The 22785-nt window shown below is 36.6% G+C and overlaps 2 protein-coding genes across 2 annotated transcripts; one reads left to right on the top strand and one right to left on the bottom strand.

Moving 5' to 3' along the window:
• Positions 1-7990: 7990 nt before the first annotated feature.
• On the top strand, positions 7991-9137 carry LOC136256805 (uncharacterized). The gene is made up of 3 exons (XM_066049844.1): positions 7991-8245; positions 8308-8586; positions 8655-9137. The coding sequence occupies exons 1-3, from the start codon at positions 8009-8011 to the stop codon at positions 8901-8903; spliced, it is 765 nt and encodes a 254-aa protein (XP_065905916.1). The 5' UTR covers positions 7991-8008; the 3' UTR covers positions 8904-9137.
• Positions 9138-19883: 10746 nt separating this feature from the next.
• On the bottom strand, positions 19884-21012 carry LOC136256494 (uncharacterized). The gene is made up of 3 exons (XM_066049469.1): positions 20779-21012; positions 20415-20696; positions 19884-20354 (listed from the first exon to the last, which is right to left on the bottom strand). The coding sequence occupies exons 1-3, from the start codon at positions 21010-21012 to the stop codon at positions 20097-20099; spliced, it is 774 nt and encodes a 257-aa protein (XP_065905541.1). The 3' UTR covers positions 19884-20096.
• Between the last annotated feature and the right edge of the window lie 1773 nt (positions 21013-22785).

Here is a 22785-nt window from a genome sequence, read left to right as displayed (position 1 = left end):
ATAGCTTGTACATTAGGAGCATGTACATAGCAATTTTGTAGGTTGTTTCGGCATTATCTAGTGCAATGTTAGAAAAAACAGCATTAATAATTTACCAACCAATTTCAGCATACTGTGTGGCTTGACTGTATGTATTAAAGTTTTGGTGGAACAAATTTTCAATGAGGAAGTCATTAAATTATTGTTTTCGGAAAGAGCTGACCAATTAATGACCCTTATTTCTAGCACCTTAGTGACAATAACAATACTGTATTTATAAGGTGGTGTCTTGGCAGAGAGGTTGTCATTGTAATATGATACTGTGAAGTGTTAAGAGGGAAATTCCCTGTGGCTACCTTCCCATGACCACACAGGAAGTCACTTCCTAATCCAACACTAAATGTTTCATATTGTAATGTTTAGGTTCATATTTCATTATACATGTTTGCATACTAGTCAGTTTTCAATATATATAACTAAACATGTTACATTATTGTAAACATTTAGTTCCAGTACTATACACTATGGGGGTCTGTAGTGTTAAAGTAGTTAAGTTCTCTTTTCCTTTCAAAAAGAAAACTGATGTGCAGTAAATATTTGATCATCACAAGAACTTTCCCGTGTATGTGTACTAGAGACAAATCAATTGTGTAGTATGTCAGTACAAATGGAAGTACTAAATACAAAACCAATACTTCATATCAGAATGGTATTTCAAAGATGATCACAAATGCTTTCCTTTGTATTTTAATGCTTCTAAGCTACCATCTGTATGTGTTACAAACAAGCAGCTCAACTACATTGTTGTCTATTGATGCTGTTATTAAACATGTTATTGATTACATCTTACTAACGTAAATTCCTTGAATGCTGATCAGTTATTATTATAGTTGAAATAATAGATACTTCATCTGTAATGCTAACAGTATATAATAGTAACCAAGAGAATTGAACGGTGCAGTACCCTGTGATTAACGATTGCATAGAATAACACAGATAGTTCAGTTATGTTGTATTATAATGGGTGCATGATGTATTTGACCACTAAACCAACAAGTTCTGGCACTGCAAGCAGTTCTCTGAAGGTGTGGCAATGTGCTCATTTGTGCCACTAGAGCTGGAGTTATCTTGGGTCCTTACTACACTTTCCTTGTACAACAACTGTTGAACATTTGGTTGGTGAAACATATTGAGGCCAGGCTGTTGCCACGTATCCATTTTAAATTACCATTTCATGCTACACGTTACACATTAAACATTTCACGTATATAAATGAGCAACAACTGAAATATCTGTGTTACTCTACACAATCTTAATCAATGCATGGGTAATATACCGTGTGATACTGTTGGATACTATTACACACCTTAGTTTTACCACTGTGTATTTTTAAAAGACACAGAACATCTCAAGACCTAAAGTATTCTTGAACCTTCTGTGAACCTACATGCGTCTATCTTCTGTCTCAGAAAAGTAGCTATATTTAGGTGCTAGGTGCAGAAGACCCTTCAAGTGCCAAAGACTTCTGTTAGGTATTAAATCCAAATGGGTCTTTCTCTTCTACCAAGTATGATAAAAGTAACAATTTTTATTAATCAAATGGTGAATTTCTGTAGTTAGCCTTATACTACGCATAGATAACAGTTTCTGTATTGCAGTACAACACACAATATGGTTTTGTGTGTTACCTTCAGGATACCTATACAATGCAGTGTCAGGCAGTTACTACTGGTTCAGGTTCCAGATGGCTAGCTCTGTGCGCTACCTGTTAGGGGTACTGCCAACCATTTTCTTTGTGAGTCATGTGTAGCAGCCATATTATTCAATAATTACCTGAATTTTACCATGAATATCATGGTATTTCATCAATCCCATATAGATCAAAGAGTATTCTTCTATTAGTTGTGGGAGAGCAACGTGGTCATGTTGTGGCAAATAGTTGAGGGTCATAGTAATATTGTGGGATTATCCCAAGGGGAACCTGCCCTCCAAATTTGTTCATTCTTAGATGTTGCAATTTGTTATTGACGATAGTCCAGGTAGTGTTGTCAGATACTATAGTTAATATTATATAATTGTGTCCCTTCCATTGTAGGAGCTGTATCTTCCATTGTAGGAGGACCAGGTGTCCTACAGACCTTCAGCACTTGTGCTGTAAAGCATTAATAAATAAACTAGTGTCCATTTGGTTCTACTTGGGGTACTTAGAGATAATGGGTTACTCTCTAGAATTCCTATGGATATAATTACATGAAAATAACAAGGAGAAAACATCCTGACCACCTGGTAGACTCCTGTAAGCGTTCGAGCGTAAATCGGATGGCTGCAGGTTCGAGGCCACCTAGGTCCAATCATGGATTTTTTCTCCTTTCTCCAACTTTTCAAACACAACTTAAATAGCTGAAGTCTAGTAGCTAAAGTCTTTGAGCAGGCTGTAGGACCAGCTGTAGGACCAGGTGTCCTACAGACCCTCAGCCGGCACTTGTGCTGTAAAGCATTAATAAATAAAAATAATAAAAAGCTGTCCCTTCCATTGTAGGAGCTGTCCCTTCCATTGTTGTACAAATCTAACTAATGTTCAAGGCAGTTAGGGGGTGTATGTTTTGAGGGGTTAGCTGTGAATCTCATTTAATGGTGTCCATGTATGTGAGACAGTGCCATTTTCATTTCTTCAAGCTGCTATGTAAGTTGTGTCTTTTTCCAGTTCATTACTGTACATGCTTGTTTGTATATCTTGCATGTGCAAGCTATCAATTCCCCAGAAACTACCTCCATAACTCTACAAGTTAGAAGATGAAATTCTACTTTATATTAGATACAAATCAATATAAAAGTTTTACAAACATTTCTGTATTTTACAATGAACTACATATATGTTGCATAATCATCAATTACTAGTTGATGTATAACACTTTACCTATTGGTTTATAATTACCTCGACTTCCGTTCCTGGTCATTATTACCCTCTGTGTATTGTGTTCTTTTAGTAAACTTTTAACTTGGCCAATTCCCTTTTCCTCAGTGTGGTCTCTCTATGACTCATCATGTTGTGGTCAGGTTTCTGTGTAATAAGGTCACTCATTAAACTGGCACGTCACTGGTATACATACCAAGTGACCTGCTTAGTGAATATGATGCATATGCTTATACTAAAGTCAGAATCATTTGTATGCCTAAATTTGCACACTTATCATTACTTTTTACATGCACAATTATAATTTTTTGCAGCTAAATTGGAAATTGTGCAGTCTTATAGTACATTCAGCATTACATATCTCAAAAATACTAGTATAGGACTGAATTGATAGAACCATAATGTCTTGTTGGGTTGGCTTCTGCTAATGAATGCACCAGTGTTTATTGGTGACTAATTTTGAAGCCTCTAAATTCAATACACGATACTTGGTGATGTTGTTAGGAGCACTTATAAGGTAGGAGGTATGATCCAATTTTACACATTAATTTGGTTTCAATGACATTTTGTTTACTAGTGTTTTGTCCCTTGAGGCACTCAATGTTGCATCATGCAATGAAGTTTTGGGACACGTTTGATTGAATTAATCATTGTTCACTGTAGTGTCCCTTTGTGTATAATTCAATTATTAAGCATCCTTTACTACAGGATAATTTAGTTTCTATTGCAAGTTGACTTTGATCATGAGCTTTAAACTTTGTATGTTGTGACATATTGCCACCATGGACACTTTACTTTGACTGTTTGTGTTGTACCTTAATAAAATACTTACGTACTTTTGGTCATGGGACAGTTGATCACTCATGCTCAAAGGTTACATTTATGATCACAGTTATAAGTTGAACAGTGAACAATTACAAGTTTTTTAAAGTGTTCGATTTAAGACTGCCAGTGTGTACATTCTTCATTGCCTTAGTCAGTACACAACTATAACAAGTATCTATGCAGCACATTCTTACGGTTTCTGAACTTGCTTTGTTTCTTCCATTCCTTGCAAGTGCTATAATAGCTGAAAATGATTTGCTGTAAGATAGCTATATAGGGTTAACTTATAATTTATATGTAAATTTTTGTCTAACTTGGTAATTATACTCACTAAAGCTTGTGATTTACTATCTTTGCTGCGTGGTCATCACAGGGACTAGGGCCCCATCATTGTAACAAACATTGCTTTGTTGCAGCTTATGCGTGTAGTGTTTTCTTCGATGGAACAGTCAGTCCAGTCCATGTTCATCAAGTATCACTGTTGTTGATCACATATGCATCAGTAGGTAAGTCCCAATCAATTCATCAAACATATTCCAGTTGGTACCACTTGTATACACAAGTACCAATAATAAGGCCAAGTTATGATTGTGGACTGAAAGAAAAACTTGTCCCTGTTATGCTTGTGCCTACTCACGGCTTCTGTTTTCACCCCCAGGGCTTTTAAAACATTTTCTTTGTATTTTTAAAAATCATAGAGGATGTTGTTGTTGTAAGGTTCTTAAAATTTAGTATTTTACCTGTTCTCATGAATCAAATTATAATTATTGCTTTCATCTTTACACTTATGAATTTATTCAAAATACAATGTTAAGGCACTTTAACACATAATATTTACCCTTTTGTTGGCCTCAAAGAAATATATATAATATATATATATGCAAATTTTTCATTTCAGTACAAGCAAGAGTTAAATTATTACCTCTTGGTACAAACTTATAGACTAGATACATGTGAACAGATCATGTAGGGCTACAGGAATACATAAAGACTATGAATAATCTTATTCAAAATGGCATACATAATGAATATTACAGTTGCTACTCTGTATAGGGTTGGTGGTGGTGATATGTGAGGCCCTTGATGATGGTGGACTATTCTGTTTGATGATGTGACTGGTTGTGGTTGAGGCTGATCACTTTTATGCTGTTTTCTGTCATTCTGTCAGTTTCAAGAAATACTGGCTGAGGTAAATTAGTAGCTAGTAATGTCATTGTAATATATAATTATGTGAGGGATTGTCTGACCTTTGATCTCTTGGATAATCTGCAAAGTGTGCACTGTAAAGTTTGGTCCACTATCCATTATTTTCACAAGTACAGTTTATTAATCTAGCAGTGGAAATTGTTATGATCAATACATTTGAAAATGTACTTTGATGGCATCCATTACTACTGTATTTGAGGATAATTCCTTACTTGACTGACAACCAAACAGGGAACTTTTCAGGACATTATCTCATTAGGAAAAGTGTTTTTTTTATTATGCTATATTACATATATTTTCCTTCAGGTTTTTCTTATATTCTTATCCTCTTTACCACTTAGGCATTGGAGGGCATACACAGAAGGTCTTCTTGTATCATTTTCTTCCTTATGCGCATTACATGAGATTCCATAGCCAGGCCTTCATTTTTACACACTGGCTATACTGATACAGGTTAGCATACAACCTTGTACATAGTATATATGACTATTTGGTTACCTTCCAGCATTCAATGTTATACTTTTTCATTGTTACGAATTACCACTTGGTTGAGCAGGATACCATTTTTTGTTGGGAGATGTCATCTAGTGGCAATCATTCATGCTCATGCAGCAATTATTGATGGTCAAGATAATGATGAAGGAAGCAGAAATGTAATGTATCAGGTGTTGAGGTGGATAATTCAGACACTTCAGCAGCACCCAATAATGCAGCAGCCAGCAGTAGCAGTAACAGTGTTAGTAACACTAGCAGTAACACTGAGTTATAGTCGTACATAATTCTGACATGTTAGTGAGAAGACCTTTATGATAATTTAATTAACTGTATGCTATTCAGTGTAACATTTTTTAAAGATTCAACAGTTATAATTATAAAACTGAATGTCTTGATTCAATTCTTATAAATATGCACTGCAGCTGCAGCTGCACTGCATGTGTACAAGTGACCATATGAACATTATATTATCTAACCATATGTGTAGCTCAAGTTCAGTACATTTGTCTGTGGTGTCACATTAAACTGTCTTGTCTTAACTGAATTTTCATATCCAGTTTATTTCCAATGAAAATTGTAATTCTTACATCAAAATAGGAAGTGCGTAGATGGCTAAATAGCCATATGTAGTGAAGTGTCAGAAATAGGTTTCCTTAATTTCCTCTTAAACTCATGCATGCTCACATTTGACAATATGAAATTTAACAAGATAGCATAACTGTTGCTAGATACACATGTAAACTTGAAAACTTTGTGGGTATTACTGCATGTGGAACAGAAATCCATCACACATGTAGTATGCATGGAATAAGTTTGGATAGGTTGCATGCTGCAGTGTTCTTATATTTTGTCAAAATCAAGATTGTTCACATACACGAATAAGATTGGTGTAAAGAGCAAAATATTAAATTTTGTCATGTTTTTCTTGTCAACATATATAATGTGTGTCTGTCTGTCTGTCTGTCTGCTTGGTGATCGAGAGGTCCCAGGTTCGATTCCCAGTTACGCCACTTTGGTGTTGTTGTTTCCTTGAGCAAGAAATGTGACTCACATTGCTCCAGTCTACCCAGCTGTGTAAATGGGAACCTGGTGGCCTGGTGTCAACTGAGGAAGCAGCTGACCATCAATGGGTACCTGGTATTAACTGGGGAAGCAAATGCTCAACTGTCCTTGTCTCGTTTAGCGGTGTTGAGGTCGTTGTGAAACTTTGGGTTCTGTGACCTCTCTCCATGAGACCTGGACAGTCCTCCTGTGGGTTACTAGCCAGGAGGATTTGCCTGCACAAGGCTCAAGCGCCTGGGTGGTGCACAAGCATCCCAGTGCTGGTTCGCTGGGCAGCAATAGCTGTGTTTCGTACAGCTGCCATAGGCTTTGCTTTGCTTTTTTGCTTGCTTTGTGTGTGTATGTGTGTGTGTGTGTGTGTGTGCGTGTGTGTACGTAAAAGAACTTTCTCCTAACATACATGCATTGTATGATATGTAGATGCATTCTTACATCCATTCCTTTTCATGCACTACACACGTTCTACTCTGGTTAGCACATTTATATCTCCTTGTAATCCATAAAGTCACAAGTGGAGAGTTCATTAATGTTTGGTTTAAATAAATAGGTTTGCAAAGTAAATGAGGTGTTGTGGTTTTTGATGAATACATGCATAAAATGATTAGCAATCTCTCAATGAATACCTTCATCTGATGATTGCCGGTTGAAGTATTGATTTGTACTGACCACAAGTTGCAATGACATAGCTACATTTACTGATTAGCTATATGAAACCAATATAGTTTGTAACTATTGGGTAACCCTTATCCATATGTGTCTATCTGAGGGGAACACATTATTGACATGGATCACAATAGATTGTTAAAGCAATCAGTTTCATACTATACAGCACCAAAAGCAGCCATCAGTTTCATTACCCATATATGGTAGCATTAGAAAGTGATTAAGCACACAGGCAGAATCATTTTAAGGTGTCAGTGATCTGGGAGATGCAGTTACAAAAAGTAAATAAAAACTATAGTTCGTGCATGGTATTGTCGATAAATTGAATATTGCTATATTTGAACTACCAAAGTTGAATGGTTGCAGCCAGGCATGTGACTTTTGCAGTTTCATCAGATAACTAACAATATCCCATAAATAAAAACTTAATTCCTTGATGATGAGACTAGCTAAACTGGGCCAATTGACTTCATGTCACAAATATATCAGACATGCCTACTGACAGCCTTACAGTAATAAGACCACCTCATTATTGCTAGTAATGAGGTTCATGTCCCGCCGTGATGAGCAAAGTATTCTCTGGCAGTACAAGCATCTACAGGACTGACAGCACAGGCCTGTACACTTACTAAAAAGTCAGCAAGATCGCATTGTTAGGTAATTTCCCTGTGCTGGTACACTGTATTCACTACAAGGCTTCCACATTGCTTATTTATGGAAATGTGTTTGCAAATAATAAGTGTACTTTTCACAACGAACGTGTATATAAAAGAATGGGTAGATATTATCATTCATAACTAGCTCAGGATAGCACTTAACTTGCAGGCAGAGATTTAGAACAGCATAAAAAGAGGATAAAGCGAAATGGAGTTGAAGTACAGACATACAATCTGTTTCAACATCATCGTGCTGTTGACTGCGCTTTCTACCGTACACTCGTTGCCGGCTGGAAGAAGAGAAGCCCCGCCCACCGCCGATCAACCAATTACACTAAATGAACTGCTAGTTTCACTGATAACACCAACTGAAAACTCTAATAATTTGTATTTGCTTTGGAGAGGAGCTTTCTATCTTACTGATGAAAACTTATTGACGGCTGAGGTAAGTAGACTCTTTATGTCATTATACGCATGCGTATAATATCACGTGGTATTCCTCTTTAGTATCAGCAAAAGAAACGTAAGGTGTGCAGGGGAAGAGTGTTCTACGACATGACAGGAAAAGAAGAAAAGTGTGGAGAAATGACTCCTTTAACATATGGCCAGTTAGCCAAATACTATAACGAGTTGGTTGTTCAACTAAAACTGGCCGAGATGATTGTCAACGACTCCAGTCTAATCGCTCAGGAAGTGGTAGAGGCAGAGCAAGCAGAAGTACTGGAGACAGAGAGGAGGATCATCCAACTACTGAATGAGACTGTTTTACCAGTACTAGAATATACAGTAAGTCAATAGTTAACTGGTTTAGGTTACTCAGTAAATTACTATACCCATCATTCCATGACATGCAGCTACAGCTGGCAGCTAATGGCACGGATTGCTCCACCACAGAAGAAATAGTAGACCAGACAATTTCGATTTATACCAACTGTACAACAGTACAGACTTCTAATCTGTTCCTAGCTCAGACTGCACTTGACTTGTTCCACAACTTGCGTTATACTAATAATGAGAGTGGCATGGCAGTTGATGCCAGCCCAGTGACACTGCAGCTGCCTGCAGCAAATAACTCTAAGGAATGGTGTATTATCCAGCAGTGAACTGTGAAGCAGCTACAGTATTTGTGTGTGATGTGTAGTAATATTAGCTAGGAATCATTCTCATCATCGACAATCGACTCATATAGCTACTTTATTTATTAATAGCAATATAGTTAGCTCAAGTGATTTTATGGTTGTACGTAAGTAGGTACACAGTTATATGTTTACAATGTACTATATACCATTCACTTATATGTAATCATATGTACAATGGAATCTTAATAAAATCTCCAAATTAAGGACACAATGGAAAAATAAGGACAAAGATTTTAGTCCCAATACGCCTGATTCTATACATACATTTTTACCGCTGAAAGAGGAATTAAGACCTCTAGATTACAGCAAATAGATATAGGACAAAAACCTTGGGTCAAAAAGTGTCCGTTAAGGGCTTGCATGCAGCCTTCATGATAGTTAAGTTATGCAAATTAACTGCGCTAAACAAGCTTTGGTCAGTTATTGACAAACACGTAAACTATATATGCAGCTAGCTCCTGTCCACACGATACAATTAACTGCAGCCTAATTTATGAAACTGATGCTGAGAGGTAAAATGGATAAGACTATACAATTCACTATTGCTATTACTTAGTAAAGCAACAGAAGAATTTAGAACCATAACGTTCAGGCACTATATTTAATACTAATCATATACCGCCAGATTTCTGGTAGTTCACAATAATTGATACTGATTCAGCAGACCACAAGGTGCATAGCAATCTGTGCTATAGTGCTACGGTTGAAGATTTTATCAGTGTGGAACCATTGTACTCACTACCTAGATATGCAATGCAAATTGCCACATACTATATCAGATTATTGTGGTATGCAATAAATAGCTGTATATGTATATTCATTACTGATCTACCATAAATTGAAGTATCTATCAATATAATTGTAATACTGATAGAATCTGCCTGGTACCAGCTACCACAATATGCAAGTTTTTATACTGTCATAGCATAGTGCTCTCTTGTGGTCACACAAAGTAATATGATATACCTAACACATAAATGTTTAGGCATATGGTTTCCCAACATGTGCGGTGTGCATGATGACATACACTTTGGTGGCTTATTTCAAGGATAAGTACAGGTAAGTGTTTCCTTATTTGCCCTATCACTGATGCATTAATGAATGATTACTGTTATTATGTTATCACTTGTTGAACTTTCCATACGTAATATTGTACAGTCACTTGGCTTATACAATGATGATGAGCTAACTGTTCAGAATTATCAGAAAGTTAGTTGGCCCTTATGATGACCTGACACCACAGAAATTGTATATAACAGTCTCAATCATCCACATGTGTATCTCAAGAGTATCACGCAGTATCGAGCTATAGTATGTACATACACTTATATGATAATGTATTTGTATGAAAGAGTTGTATATAGTTCGGAAATAGTTATTGTATTTAGTCCTATCGCTATAACCCAAAAGTTTGCAGTATCTAGAGATATTATCGACACTTTCCTGCCCAAAGTTGAAGCATCTGCTGCCTGGCTCATACAAACAAGATTAATTATTCAAGGCCAGGCTATGCTACATATTCTGTCTACTCATCATTCAGTGATAAAGTGCAGTGGTTTTGATCAAGTTTTGATGATGTACCACCAGTTTTGGGTTTTGATCAAGTTTTATGATGTACCACCAGTTTTGCTACAATTAAAACTTATGAATAATCGCTATTTTCACAACTCTTAAATCAAGCAAAGAAAAGTGGCATCTGCAACATCAGTCCAAAAATATTGAAATTTTTGTACACTGTGATTTACCGCTGCTTAAGTTTTTTCACTTGCATAATTAACTGTTCATCGCCATGGAAACTTGTCTATTTGTGTGCAGGCCCCACTTTTTGTATTAGCTATATCAGGTGGTAACAATGCTGCTCATGAATACATGTTTTTGGGAATAATTTTTGATACGCACTAAAGTATAGAGTGCATGTCAATGGTAACAGCTATTTACAGCATATATTTAAAGATCTTGGTGGATGTTATAGTTTCTCCGGATAATGATAACTGGTCAGTGCAGTGACCACAAAACTGTACAAAACTGTCAATAAATGCACATCAAACCCTATATGGGAGTTCCTGAACTATATGGTGGCTATTATAGCTAATTAAAGATATAACTGCTCTGCGAAATGTGTTCAGCACAGATCTAGAGTCACTAATGAATGACAAAAATAGCTGCAACTTATTATACGTATGCATGACTGTTTAGTAAATCAACTGAGACTTTTACTTACTGGAAGGCATGTGCAGTCATCTTGTTTGCCAAAAACTCTAAACTTATAAAATTATTTATGACCTTATTGATATATCCTCAAATATTACTTTACTCCTAATGATTCACAATTAAGGAAAACTGGGATATTACAAGCTATACCTAATAACTTGTATAATTTTTCTCCAGCCTCCCCCCCCCCCAATCCTTTCCATGGATATAATTTTTGTAATAACTACATAAATATAATAACTAAGTAATTCAGTGTAATTTGTGCATTATATAATCATCTGTGATTCCTGGACAGTAAAAAGCTACACCCAGCACTCTATAGAACATTTAAACGTCATCTGCAACCCATGTCAGCTGGATTTGAAAACTGTGGAACCATCGCCGAATAGTTCATTCAGCTATTTTATTTCTTGGGGAGATGGCAATTGCCAAGGGGGAGTAAATAGAAATTACACACAAACATCACATGCGCAAACGAAAGTTCTATATTGGTAAGCTGTTCCAATCTTTGTTTGTTCTTCGAATATAATGTTAATCTTGCACTGCATGGGTTGGATAAAGTTATTACCAGCAGCTATAAAGCTAGTAGCCAATAATTCAGGATGTGTAAAATAATTGACCATACACATCACAAGGAAAGGATGTGATGTGGACGGCCATTTGAATCCTGGTAAATACCTCACGCGGAAAAAAAACATGAAACGTAATTCAGAAAACCATAAAACCAATATTTTGAATTGGATTTTCGTACGCATGCGCATCGTGGTGTTTCCTCGTTTTGTTACAGTACCGGTATTACGTTTAAAAGAGAACCGGTGTACAAAATTTTTGTGATCATCAATGTCAGCTATAAAAGGCCATGAAATCCAGCTATATAGCGAACATCAGCAACAGTACGAAGTACAAGCTACAAGATTGCTACTCACTGAACGATCCAAGCCAAACAGTTTAATAGCTCACTTGCTGTTTGGAAGCACCAACAAGACAATGTACTACTTCACTTTACAACTTTTTACTACAGCCTTTCTGGTTACTACCACCATCGTGTGGTCCTTACCAGTACACAGAAGGGAAACACTCCCCTTAAGGACAACTCGTACGACGTTTAAGGTGTCGCAGGAAGCAATCGGTCAGCTCACGAGGATTAGAGATGATTCTAATGGTTTGCTACCACTATGGAAAAAAGCACGGAGTCTTACAAACGAGACCTGGTTAACTGAAGAGGTAAAGAGCATACTTAGTAATGCGCATGCGTATAGTAATACGTGAATTATTATTTTGCAGTATCAGCGATTGGAACGAAAAGTATGCAGAGGTCGCATCTTCAACAGCGGGGCTGTAGCCGATGCGTGCAAAGGTCGAGGCCATTCCACTCTTAGCCGAGCACATTTAACCGAATATTACAACGAATTTGTCATTCAGCTAAAATTGGCGGAATACAACTACAAAGCCAGCATCGCAACGGAGATCAAAGAGAATTATATGACAGCCGCGTTGGACAGTGAAACAGTTGTCATCAAATTATTAAACGAAAGCATCTTGCCAGCCCTTGAATTTATGGTAAGTTGTAACAGATGGCCATAATTTGTACAACTGATTTACCTGACATCATTTTCTACATAGTTACAGCTGGGCTCCACTGACACAGATTGCTCTACCACAGAAGCATTAGCTAACAGGATAATATTGCAGTATGTCAACTGTACAGCAGTCCAAACATCAAACGTGTTCCTCGGTCAGACTGCACTCAGCTTGAATGAAAAGCTGAAGGCTGCTCATGAGAAACACATCGACAACATTATTAAGTATGAAGCACAAATACCGGACAGCACCAAGCAATGGTGTCTAACTCTGTAAAACAATGAAAATATTTTGTGTGTATGTGTGTGGTGGGCACTGACTTAGCTCAGTCATGCATCAAACACTTCGATATCGGTATCACTTATTTAATTTATAATTGTATAGCATGCATATGTGTATAACACAATTATTTTTAAATACAATTCAGATTTTTAGTGATTTGCATGCAAGATAAAATGTATACACACACACACACACTTTCTAAGTTGAAGATTTACCCACTGTGCCCTTGTCTCAGTTCAGTTGATGTGAAATAGAGTTTATATAATTAGTTGGAGCAGCAGAGCAAACTTCTGAATGTCACATACATTTAGGGGTCTGGGAATTATGGCTGCATAATTTTGAGTATAATGATGAGGTAAAATAATAGGGAATTATTCTGGCATTTTGAAGTGATTTAAGAGCATAATTGGCATAATGTGTGATTTCATGTAAGTTGAGATAGAGATACTCTAATAGAGCAGTCACCTACTCTAATAGAATAGTCAGCGGAATAAATCTTTACCGTATTGCAACAGTAACTAAGCATCTTAGCAACTAAAAGCTAACTTCCTGTCTAATAGAACAACACAATTACTGTACCATAATCCTGTTAAACATTATAAATTGCAAAAGCTGAACTTTTAAAATAAAAATTGGAAGAATACTGAGTACATTTTGGGAATAATATTAGTATAATGATAACTTTTTTGGAGAAATTCTGAATAGAATAATGATGAAAACTTGGAGCATAATTCCCTGAGGCCTACATGCCTCTCTATATTTATACAATTTCCCACTGTAATACATATGTATATACTGCCCCGTGCATCAGTCCAGAAGAGATTTCTTTTGACAAGAACTGTGAAAGTAAAGTCATGCAGATTCATGTCTTTACAATAGGGTTGAAAGAGACAGTATTTTTTAATATCTGGATATCCTGAACAAATTTTCTGGATATCCTGTGGATAGTGACATCATCACTTGCTATATTAGCATTGTATATTTTGTTGTGAACATTTTTGTTTTACTAGTACTTTAGAATAAAACATAACACTTGAACAAAAATTAAGTATGTAATAACATTTAACTGTGGTAGCTATGTATCAAGGAAAAGTTACAATGGTTTCAAATTACTAGAAACTATATTCAAATTACTATCCGGATAGTAAATTATTATATATTATCCAGATATCTGGATAATATGTGACCGGATCTTGGAAAACCTACCTTATGGGCACAAACAAACTTTTTGGGAAAACTCAAATGAAAATTTCAATGATTTCTTTAAAATTGATATTTTTGCACATTCAGATAAAGCAACTATTAAACATCCTTGCTGTGAAATTTCACACCCATAGCTTCTTTTTCCTAGGAGATATGGATGACAGATTATATCAGACTATGTGGTAATTTTACATGCGTGGGACAACAAATAACTTACAAATTAGGTGATTTGTTCAGGTGTTGAAATGGCTAAAACTTAGTCTTAGACAGTGATGCATGGATGGCATTTAATTGCACATAAGTACCAAGAATACTTCATTAAACTATCAGAAATGTTTTTTAAAGTATTTTATATGGTAAGAGTGGAATTATTGGTAAACAAAGTGATTTTTCACCATTTGTCACCCTTAATCACTCACAGAACTCAATACATTACCATAAAAGTTAGTTTGTAATGTACAGGACAGAAAATTGGTCATATCTCAGGAATGCTTCAAGATATTAAGCTGAAATTTTAACAAAAGATAGATGAGCACCCAGTACCTCATTTAAGCTATAAAACAGAAAATTGACCAATGTTCCATAAAGGTAGGTTTTCCAAGATCAGGTCACATATGGATATCTGTTTTAGCCCTATTTTACAAACACAAATGAAAGGGCCGCACAAATTTATGCATTAGCATACAGTATATACACTGGTAGGACTACCAAACTGTGTATATACAAGTGCACTATACATAACTACTATGTAATGTGAGGCATGAAGACAATTGAGCATTTGGACACTATAATACAGGTATAGGTGTGCATGTGCCTTTATATGTTATAGCAAGCTATACTGTATAGAGTTTATACTGCATAAGAGTCAAGTTTTAGCTATAAATATACAGTAAATATGCTTATACATCTACTATAGACAAAGAAGTGTATTGTGGATGTCGTTATGCAGCCATTAGAAATCTTGGTTAAGACTGTTGTGCAGAAGTTTATGTAAGAATTGTATATAGCAACAGATCTTCCAATTTTTACATCTATAGTTATACGCAGCTGTATCAGATTTCTATAACATTCATAAAAGAAGTTGAAATTTAGATCATGCAAATTCAGATCATGCAAAGTTGGCAATGAGAGCATTTTACCAAACTGAAATCTGCTTCATCCAACACAATAGATAAGCTTCAAAATCCTAAGGCACACATTTTCCTAATGTTTCTGTTTGCCACTAGTAAAATTGTCCTAGTTTTATTGCATGTGCAGACCTCAAAAAATATAATGGAAAATTTAAATTACTTTAAAGTATTCTAATTCAGTTGATCTATAGCATAATGGAAGCATTCCAAAGCTTAATGGTTGAAGGGAAGAAAGAGAGTGAATAAGTGTTAGATCTTGGATAAATTATGCCCCAGGTAGGTAATGCAAATCTGATGAGATGATTGTGAGGGACTGTTATTATATTGCCAACAATTGTATATAGCATAAGTAGCTTCGAACGGTATTTTCTAACATCAGGAGTTAGTCAATTCAAGTTGCTCAGCATTGTGCTAGATCGATGTTCTCCTAAAATCATTGTATACAAACCTGGATCAAAAACATTGTGTCATTTATAGTCTGTTAATATCACAAGCTATATAGGTGAGGTGGCCAAACAGTAGAAGCATATTCTATGAATATACTTATGTGACATAACAAGTGAAATTTATAGTATAGTTGGTTTACATTTGGACAGTTGGCATTTGCTTCCCCAGGTACCCATTGATGATGCAGCTGGGTGGGCTGCTTCTCCAGTTGACACCAGGCCACCAGGTCCCCAGGTCCCCATTTAAACAACTGGGTAAACTGGAGCAATGTGGCTTGCTCAAGGAAATAACAACAGCACCAATTTTGCTAACCAAGCATCGAACCAGGACCCTTTCATTTACCAGGCTGACTTGGCTATGCTGCCTTACACACACACACACACACACACACACACACACACACACACACACACACACACACACACACACACACACACACACACACACACACACACACACACACACACACACATGCACGCACGCACGCACGCACGCACACACACACACGCACACACTACACATGCCACACGCACACGCACACAGAGTCACTACACACATGCACTGCACACATACACACACACACACACACACACACACACACACACACACACATACAACACACACACACACACACACTACACACACACACACACACACACACGCACACGCACACACACACACACATATACACACACGCGCATGCACACACAGAACATACACACACAGAACATACACACATCATTGACCATTGACCATGGAAGTGAAATTATCCACTGGATGATGCTCCCCACTTTTGGTAGTGGATCGAACCATGGCTATCTCTTCCTCCACTTGTGGACATGTTGGCACTTGTGTCTGGCAATATCCTGTCTCCTTCGAAATTCACGATGGCAAGATACACACGCACACACCATCATACAAATGCAATGTACACTCACTACACATTATACACACTTGGCAGGTGTAATTCCTCTTTTAAAGCTCATTTCTAACTTGCTAACCAGCACCCATTGAAGTATAACACTGCTAGCTAATTGGATTTGTGAAAAGAAATCTTCCACACAAAATCCCATTTGCCAACTTTGATCAATGATACATTAACATACGTAGTTCAATGCATGAAGTAATTTTCAGATTCCTCAACAAAAAGCTATGGACTTACAAGTTTTTAGAATTGAATGTGTGTGTGTGAAAGATACTGTTTTGGAAATCCAGTCACATATACTGTATAATGAGATGTCATCAAAATGATAAACTGAACATATTCAGAAACACTGTAGTAGGATGTATTATCAAACTCAGTATAGGATTAAAAATCTCACCATAAAAACTATGAATGTCTAGAATAGAGCCAAGTGCACTAGGCAATTATGTACATGCACGGATCATGTTGCATTTGTTTACTTTGTAATACTTTGTGGATGTAAGGGAGAAAGGGTCATTATTGTGACAAGCAGCCTGTAAACAATGATTCTCAAAGCAGCAGCAGTATCATTCTTCCTATGAACACTACATATCAGATGGCATGTCAATGGGGGGAAATTGTTATATGTAAAGGAAAAACTGGCCATGGCTTGTTTATGCACAACCCACTACACAATTTCCCCAAGGAATACTATCAGGAGCAACCACACAGTATTATATTGATCAACTGGATGGGTATAACTCCTCTTGCATGGTGTGAGATGTTTTTAGTAGATCAGTACTGCCAAAGATATAATGAAGTAGTTATATGTACATTAAATGTGCCCTAAATGCTCAGCATAATATATCCACTCACATCGTATGTATACGTAGCTGTATTATAAGTAGTTTACATTGCATTGTTTTTCAGGCTACAGGGCCACTGAGTCTTGTAGACCTTACACAGTAAAAAATAAGTGTGGAAAATAGTGAACGTCACTGGCCATTTTAGTGACCGTCACTAAGAATTTCCAGTGACGTTCACTATTTGCCACAGTAATCACTACTTATTTTTTACTGTGTAAGCTTTCATGCTGTGAAGTTTTAATAAATTTGTTTACATTATTGTTATCATATTATTAAATACATACACTGATATGTACCTGTATCACCTATAATATGATGAGCTTTTGGTTATAGCTGTCTTGTTACGTGTATGTATTTAATGAGATGATAACAATATGTTTTCTCTTGTTGTTTAATAATTAGCTACATGGTTGGGTCACACTATAGGGCCTGTGCCATACCTTCGAATTCGGACCAAGCGACTTATGCAATTATCAAGGTTCCTTGCATGATTTATAATTTATTTTACGCACTATTTCAGACTTACATGCTTGGATTATGGATTCGTTGGATTTATGGATTTGTATCTTACTGTATGGTAGCTATGTATAGTGTACATCACGACAAAATAATTATTGAGACTGATAGTTACACAAAATTATACTGAGAGTTAGCTAGGTTCATGTCATCAATGTGCACTGTAATATTGATTGATTGGTCGGTTGATTGATTGATTTATTATTATCCTGATATCCTCATGGTAATCGGCATGAGCCGTTCTTCCTCACCAGAGCTAAAATACATATTGTACAGTACAAAAGGTATAAAACAAAACAATACACACATACAGTATGCTACGTTTACAGGGGTGGATCCAGACTTATGGAAAGGCGGAGCCAAAATGAACTGAGGCACTGCATTGTATCTGGTTTAGTAGGTGAGACCAAAAAAAAAGGTCACAGCCGCTGACAATAGCTGCCCACTTCACCAACTACGCATTTATCATTGATAAAGTACATAAAAATCCTTACATAGCTCACTACACACTGCTCTAATACTGTGACTGCTTTAGTAGAGTGACTTATTTCGATCTTGGAATGCTAAACATTTTTGGAGGGCCCTCTTGACCCCCCTGTATCCGCCCCTGGTATGCTAGCACACATTATTACTTAAATACATAGATTTAACACAATTTACATGTTGGTGAATGTTCAGATAATATAACGTAGCTTCACAAAAGTCCCTTCATGGGCATTGTGGATTAATTGTTGGTCTCCTTATTTATCATTACTGAACACCCTTGAAATGAATCTAATTGAAACATTTAACATGATCCCAGGGTGTTGAGAAAAAAGAGGTGCTTGTTTAGTGGGTGTCAAGAAAAAAGAGGTCACCAATGCGGGCGAAGGAAACAACAGAACATCATTTCTCATTTCTGGATGTCCACTGCATCAGTGTTAAGCCCCTAACAACTTATGATGTCATGGGATGACCAACCTCCAACAACCAAAGCCTCACCACTGGGACATAAGTGTTCCTTTCAGTGAACCTTAAGGTCTATATAGGGAAAGATCGAGAAGGAGGAATTAATTATTAAACCAAAATTTACAAAATTATAATGTTTCTTCTAACCAGCTACCCAGCAGGTATACATCACTCTGTATAAAGAAATTTGTTATAACTATGCATGCAAATGGTATAGTAAAGCAGCATATATGGGTGATAAGGGAAATTGTTACTCTATCTAATTCATTACATCATTTTTGTAATGTAGTGTACTGTTCCCCATTATTTACATTATAGTTACAACTATATATAACCAGACAAAAGACATATTACAACACAGCTAACTAACACATGCTCTGTATGTATACATAAAGATCTTGAAGCTGTTTTTGATTGATGACTATCATTTTTTATGTTTTCATACAATCTAGCTAGTCGGAACAATGGCTTTAATGTCATAATAATATGTATACCATAAAGATGCTTCAACTTATCAATGTCCACAGTCTATCAATTCATCATGGGCCCTTTACTCATCAATTGCAACAAAGCATAGTTCAAGTGCACTATTCAGTGAGCAAAGTAACTATACAATCATCCAGGAGAGGAAACAGATATAGCTGGCGTCCAGTATCCATGCATCACATACGTAAATACTTAACAACATTATAGTTATCATGAGCACGAAGGGAAAATGCCAATTCCAGACTGTGTGAACCCTTAAGCACCGATGAGTAGTGTAGGAATCAAGTCACCAGCTGATTCTAACAATAAAGGCTATAACTTTCTTGTGGGTCACCATAGTGGAGTTACGTAGTAACAACCTTGCAATAAATCAGTAATAAATATTGTTGGAATGAAGATCATACAACAACTATTATACTCATGTATTCAAACCTCCTAAGTATATACAGCCATAAAATGAGCCTAGCTATAAATAAATAAATAAATAAGTTTGTATGTTCTAAAATTGTGCCGATTGTCGATGACGCAAACTTGGTCAGTTCCTAACTAGTGTTACACACAAATGCTACAGCTACTTCAGATATCACTGCTGGATGATACACCATTCCTTAGAGTTATTTGCTGCAGGAAACATCACTGAGCTATCATCATCTGCTGTTCTACTCTCATTCCTTTGATTTTGTAATTCATTAATGGTATAATTCAGGTTGTGGAACAAGTCAAGTGCAGTCTGAGCTAGGAACAGATTGGATGTCTGCACTGTTGTACAGTTGGTATAAATCGAAATTGTTTGGTCCACAATTGCTTCTGTGGTGGAGCAATTCGTGTCATTAGCTGCCAGCTGTAATGTGACATGATGGGTCATAGTAATTTATAAAGTGACCCTTAGCTATTGACTTACTGTATATTCTAGTACTGGTAAAACAGTCTCATTCAGCATTTGGATGATCCCCCTCTCTGCCTCCAGTACTTCTGTTTGCTCTGCCTCTATCACTTCCCGAGGGATTAGACTGGAGTCGTTGACAATCGTCTTGGCCAGTTGTAATTGAACAACCAACTCGTTGTAGTATTTGGCTAATTGGCCATATGTTAAAGGAGTCATTTCTCTACACTTTTTTTCTTCTTTTCCTGTCATGTCGTAGAACACTCGTCCCCTGCACACTTTGCGCTTCTTTTGCTGATACTGCAAAGAGAATAACCACGTGAACATTATACGCATGCGCACAATACCTATCACGCGAGAGCAAGTACTTTTTAAAACTTACCTCAGCCTTCAATAAATTTTCATCAGTAAGATCGAAAGCTCCTCTCCAAAGCCAAAACAAACTATCAGAGCTGGATAGATCTATCAGTGGAGGTAGTAGTTTATTAAATGTAATAGGTTCTTGATCAGCGGTAGGCGGGGCTTCTCTTTTTCCAACTGGCAACGAGCACACTATAGTGAGCCCGTACAGCACCACTATGCTAACGTAGATAATAACCTTGCAGTTCAACTCCATTTCACTTTGTGTTCAGTACTTCACTCAGTTGTCACCTTACAATGACTTGGAGTGTTGAGAATGACTACATGCTGGGTTTTAATCCATTTATATAGCAAAGAACATTGCCACATAAGTGCTATTTCTATTGAGTATGCGAAGCCATTTTTGTGTTCTAACTAGCTCATAGCTAAGAGGGGGAATCTTTCTCTTCACTAAGTGTAGTCTAGATATGTGATCATAGTTTGTTAAGGGTTTATAGCATGCACTGTCACACAGGCTATTCTCCACTCCTTGCTCCATTATCGGTGCCACACTGCATACTCAAATATGGCAGCTTGCACATGTAGATTTGTGGTACAGGAGTTACTCTCAAAGTAATACTGTCAACAGCTGGCTGCCCTTACCATCGCCCCCAGCATGGCTGTCACATTGTTGGACAGTTCAAACTACCTGTTCTTTACAGTGCATGCAAGCTTGAACATATTGATCATTACTTTTTTGATGCTGGCTGAAACAGGATAAATGATAACCAACCAAGTAACTAGACAATGAATATGTCTCAACCAACTCATGATTAGTATAATAACATGTCAATTGATTTGTCCAATGTCCAATGTGCTGCATAATATATCTTTGAAGCCGTCTGTATATATATCTTTCAAATTGTATGCATCTAAAAACTACATTTACTTAAATTTTACAAAATTATTCATGGATGCGGTGTGAATTTGTCAATCCCAATCTATATCCGACTTTCTACAAGAGTCACAAGGGGCAGTGGCATAAAGTTCATTCAGCTGTCTACTAGTATAAATTCAGCTTTTCCCCAAATGTTATTCAGCTATGGAAAAATTGATGTAGTATCAGCAGAATCTCTTGACATTTTAAAGTTTTACTGACAAATTTATAGCAATGAATTACACTCACACATATAACGTTTACAATTATACACAATTATAGCCATTAGACCAATCCCATGCACTCCTGTTAGATTAGTGTAGTAGTGAAATTGAAGCTAACCAACAAACCATTACGGCTTCATTATGCTTGTGAGCTATTCCCCACAGGCAGGCAGACACAGATGTAAGTATGCATGCAAATTTGCCATTGTATTGGAGATCAGTAACAAAGTTTCATGGTTATACAGGTGTAATATAGACTAAGCTATCAATGCTTATTGTAATACATACCAGCTAGAAATGAAAAATAGGTTATCTAACTATAAGTAGTACAGGTATGTAAAATATACATATAGCTATATAGTGCTAATTTCATATACTGTGTAGAATTTATATAATAAGTTAGCGCTGCATAATTTTTAGGTTGCAAAAATAATAATTTTCCATATACAACAGGTTGATTTCAGTAAAAGCCTACACGCTGACTATAAACTTTGAGACAACAAGGAAGGGAAGAAATGCCACATCACTGACACACTATTGATGTGCAAAACATTTCCCATTAGCTGTGATGTACAAGGATTATAATTTTTTTGGAAAGGAATTTAAGGACAGACAGATCACCATAGATCTCAGCTATTCACTATGATGCTCGCCATATTATATAATCAACGTAGGCAGTTTGATGATCAAACATCATGTAACTAAAGGTGACACTAAAGGGCCTTGGTGATAACTTGACATCTTTGAAACTAAAGAGGTGTTGCTCCTATGTCAATAGCATATTGACTAAGGCAAAACTGCATTCAGTCATATCTAAGTGCATCTTTAATTTATTGTCCATGCACTCCCTGTATTCATAGACTTTTAAGTCTTCTCACAGGTCCCTAGT

Source organism: Dysidea avara, chromosome 5, assembly GCF_963678975.1.
Source record: "Dysidea avara chromosome 5, odDysAvar1.4, whole genome shotgun sequence".
NCBI classification, from domain to species: domain Eukaryota; kingdom Metazoa; phylum Porifera; class Demospongiae; order Dictyoceratida; family Dysideidae; genus Dysidea; species Dysidea avara.
Note: the sequence above shows the minus strand (reverse complement) of the source record. Positions and strands in the feature narration are given on the sequence as shown.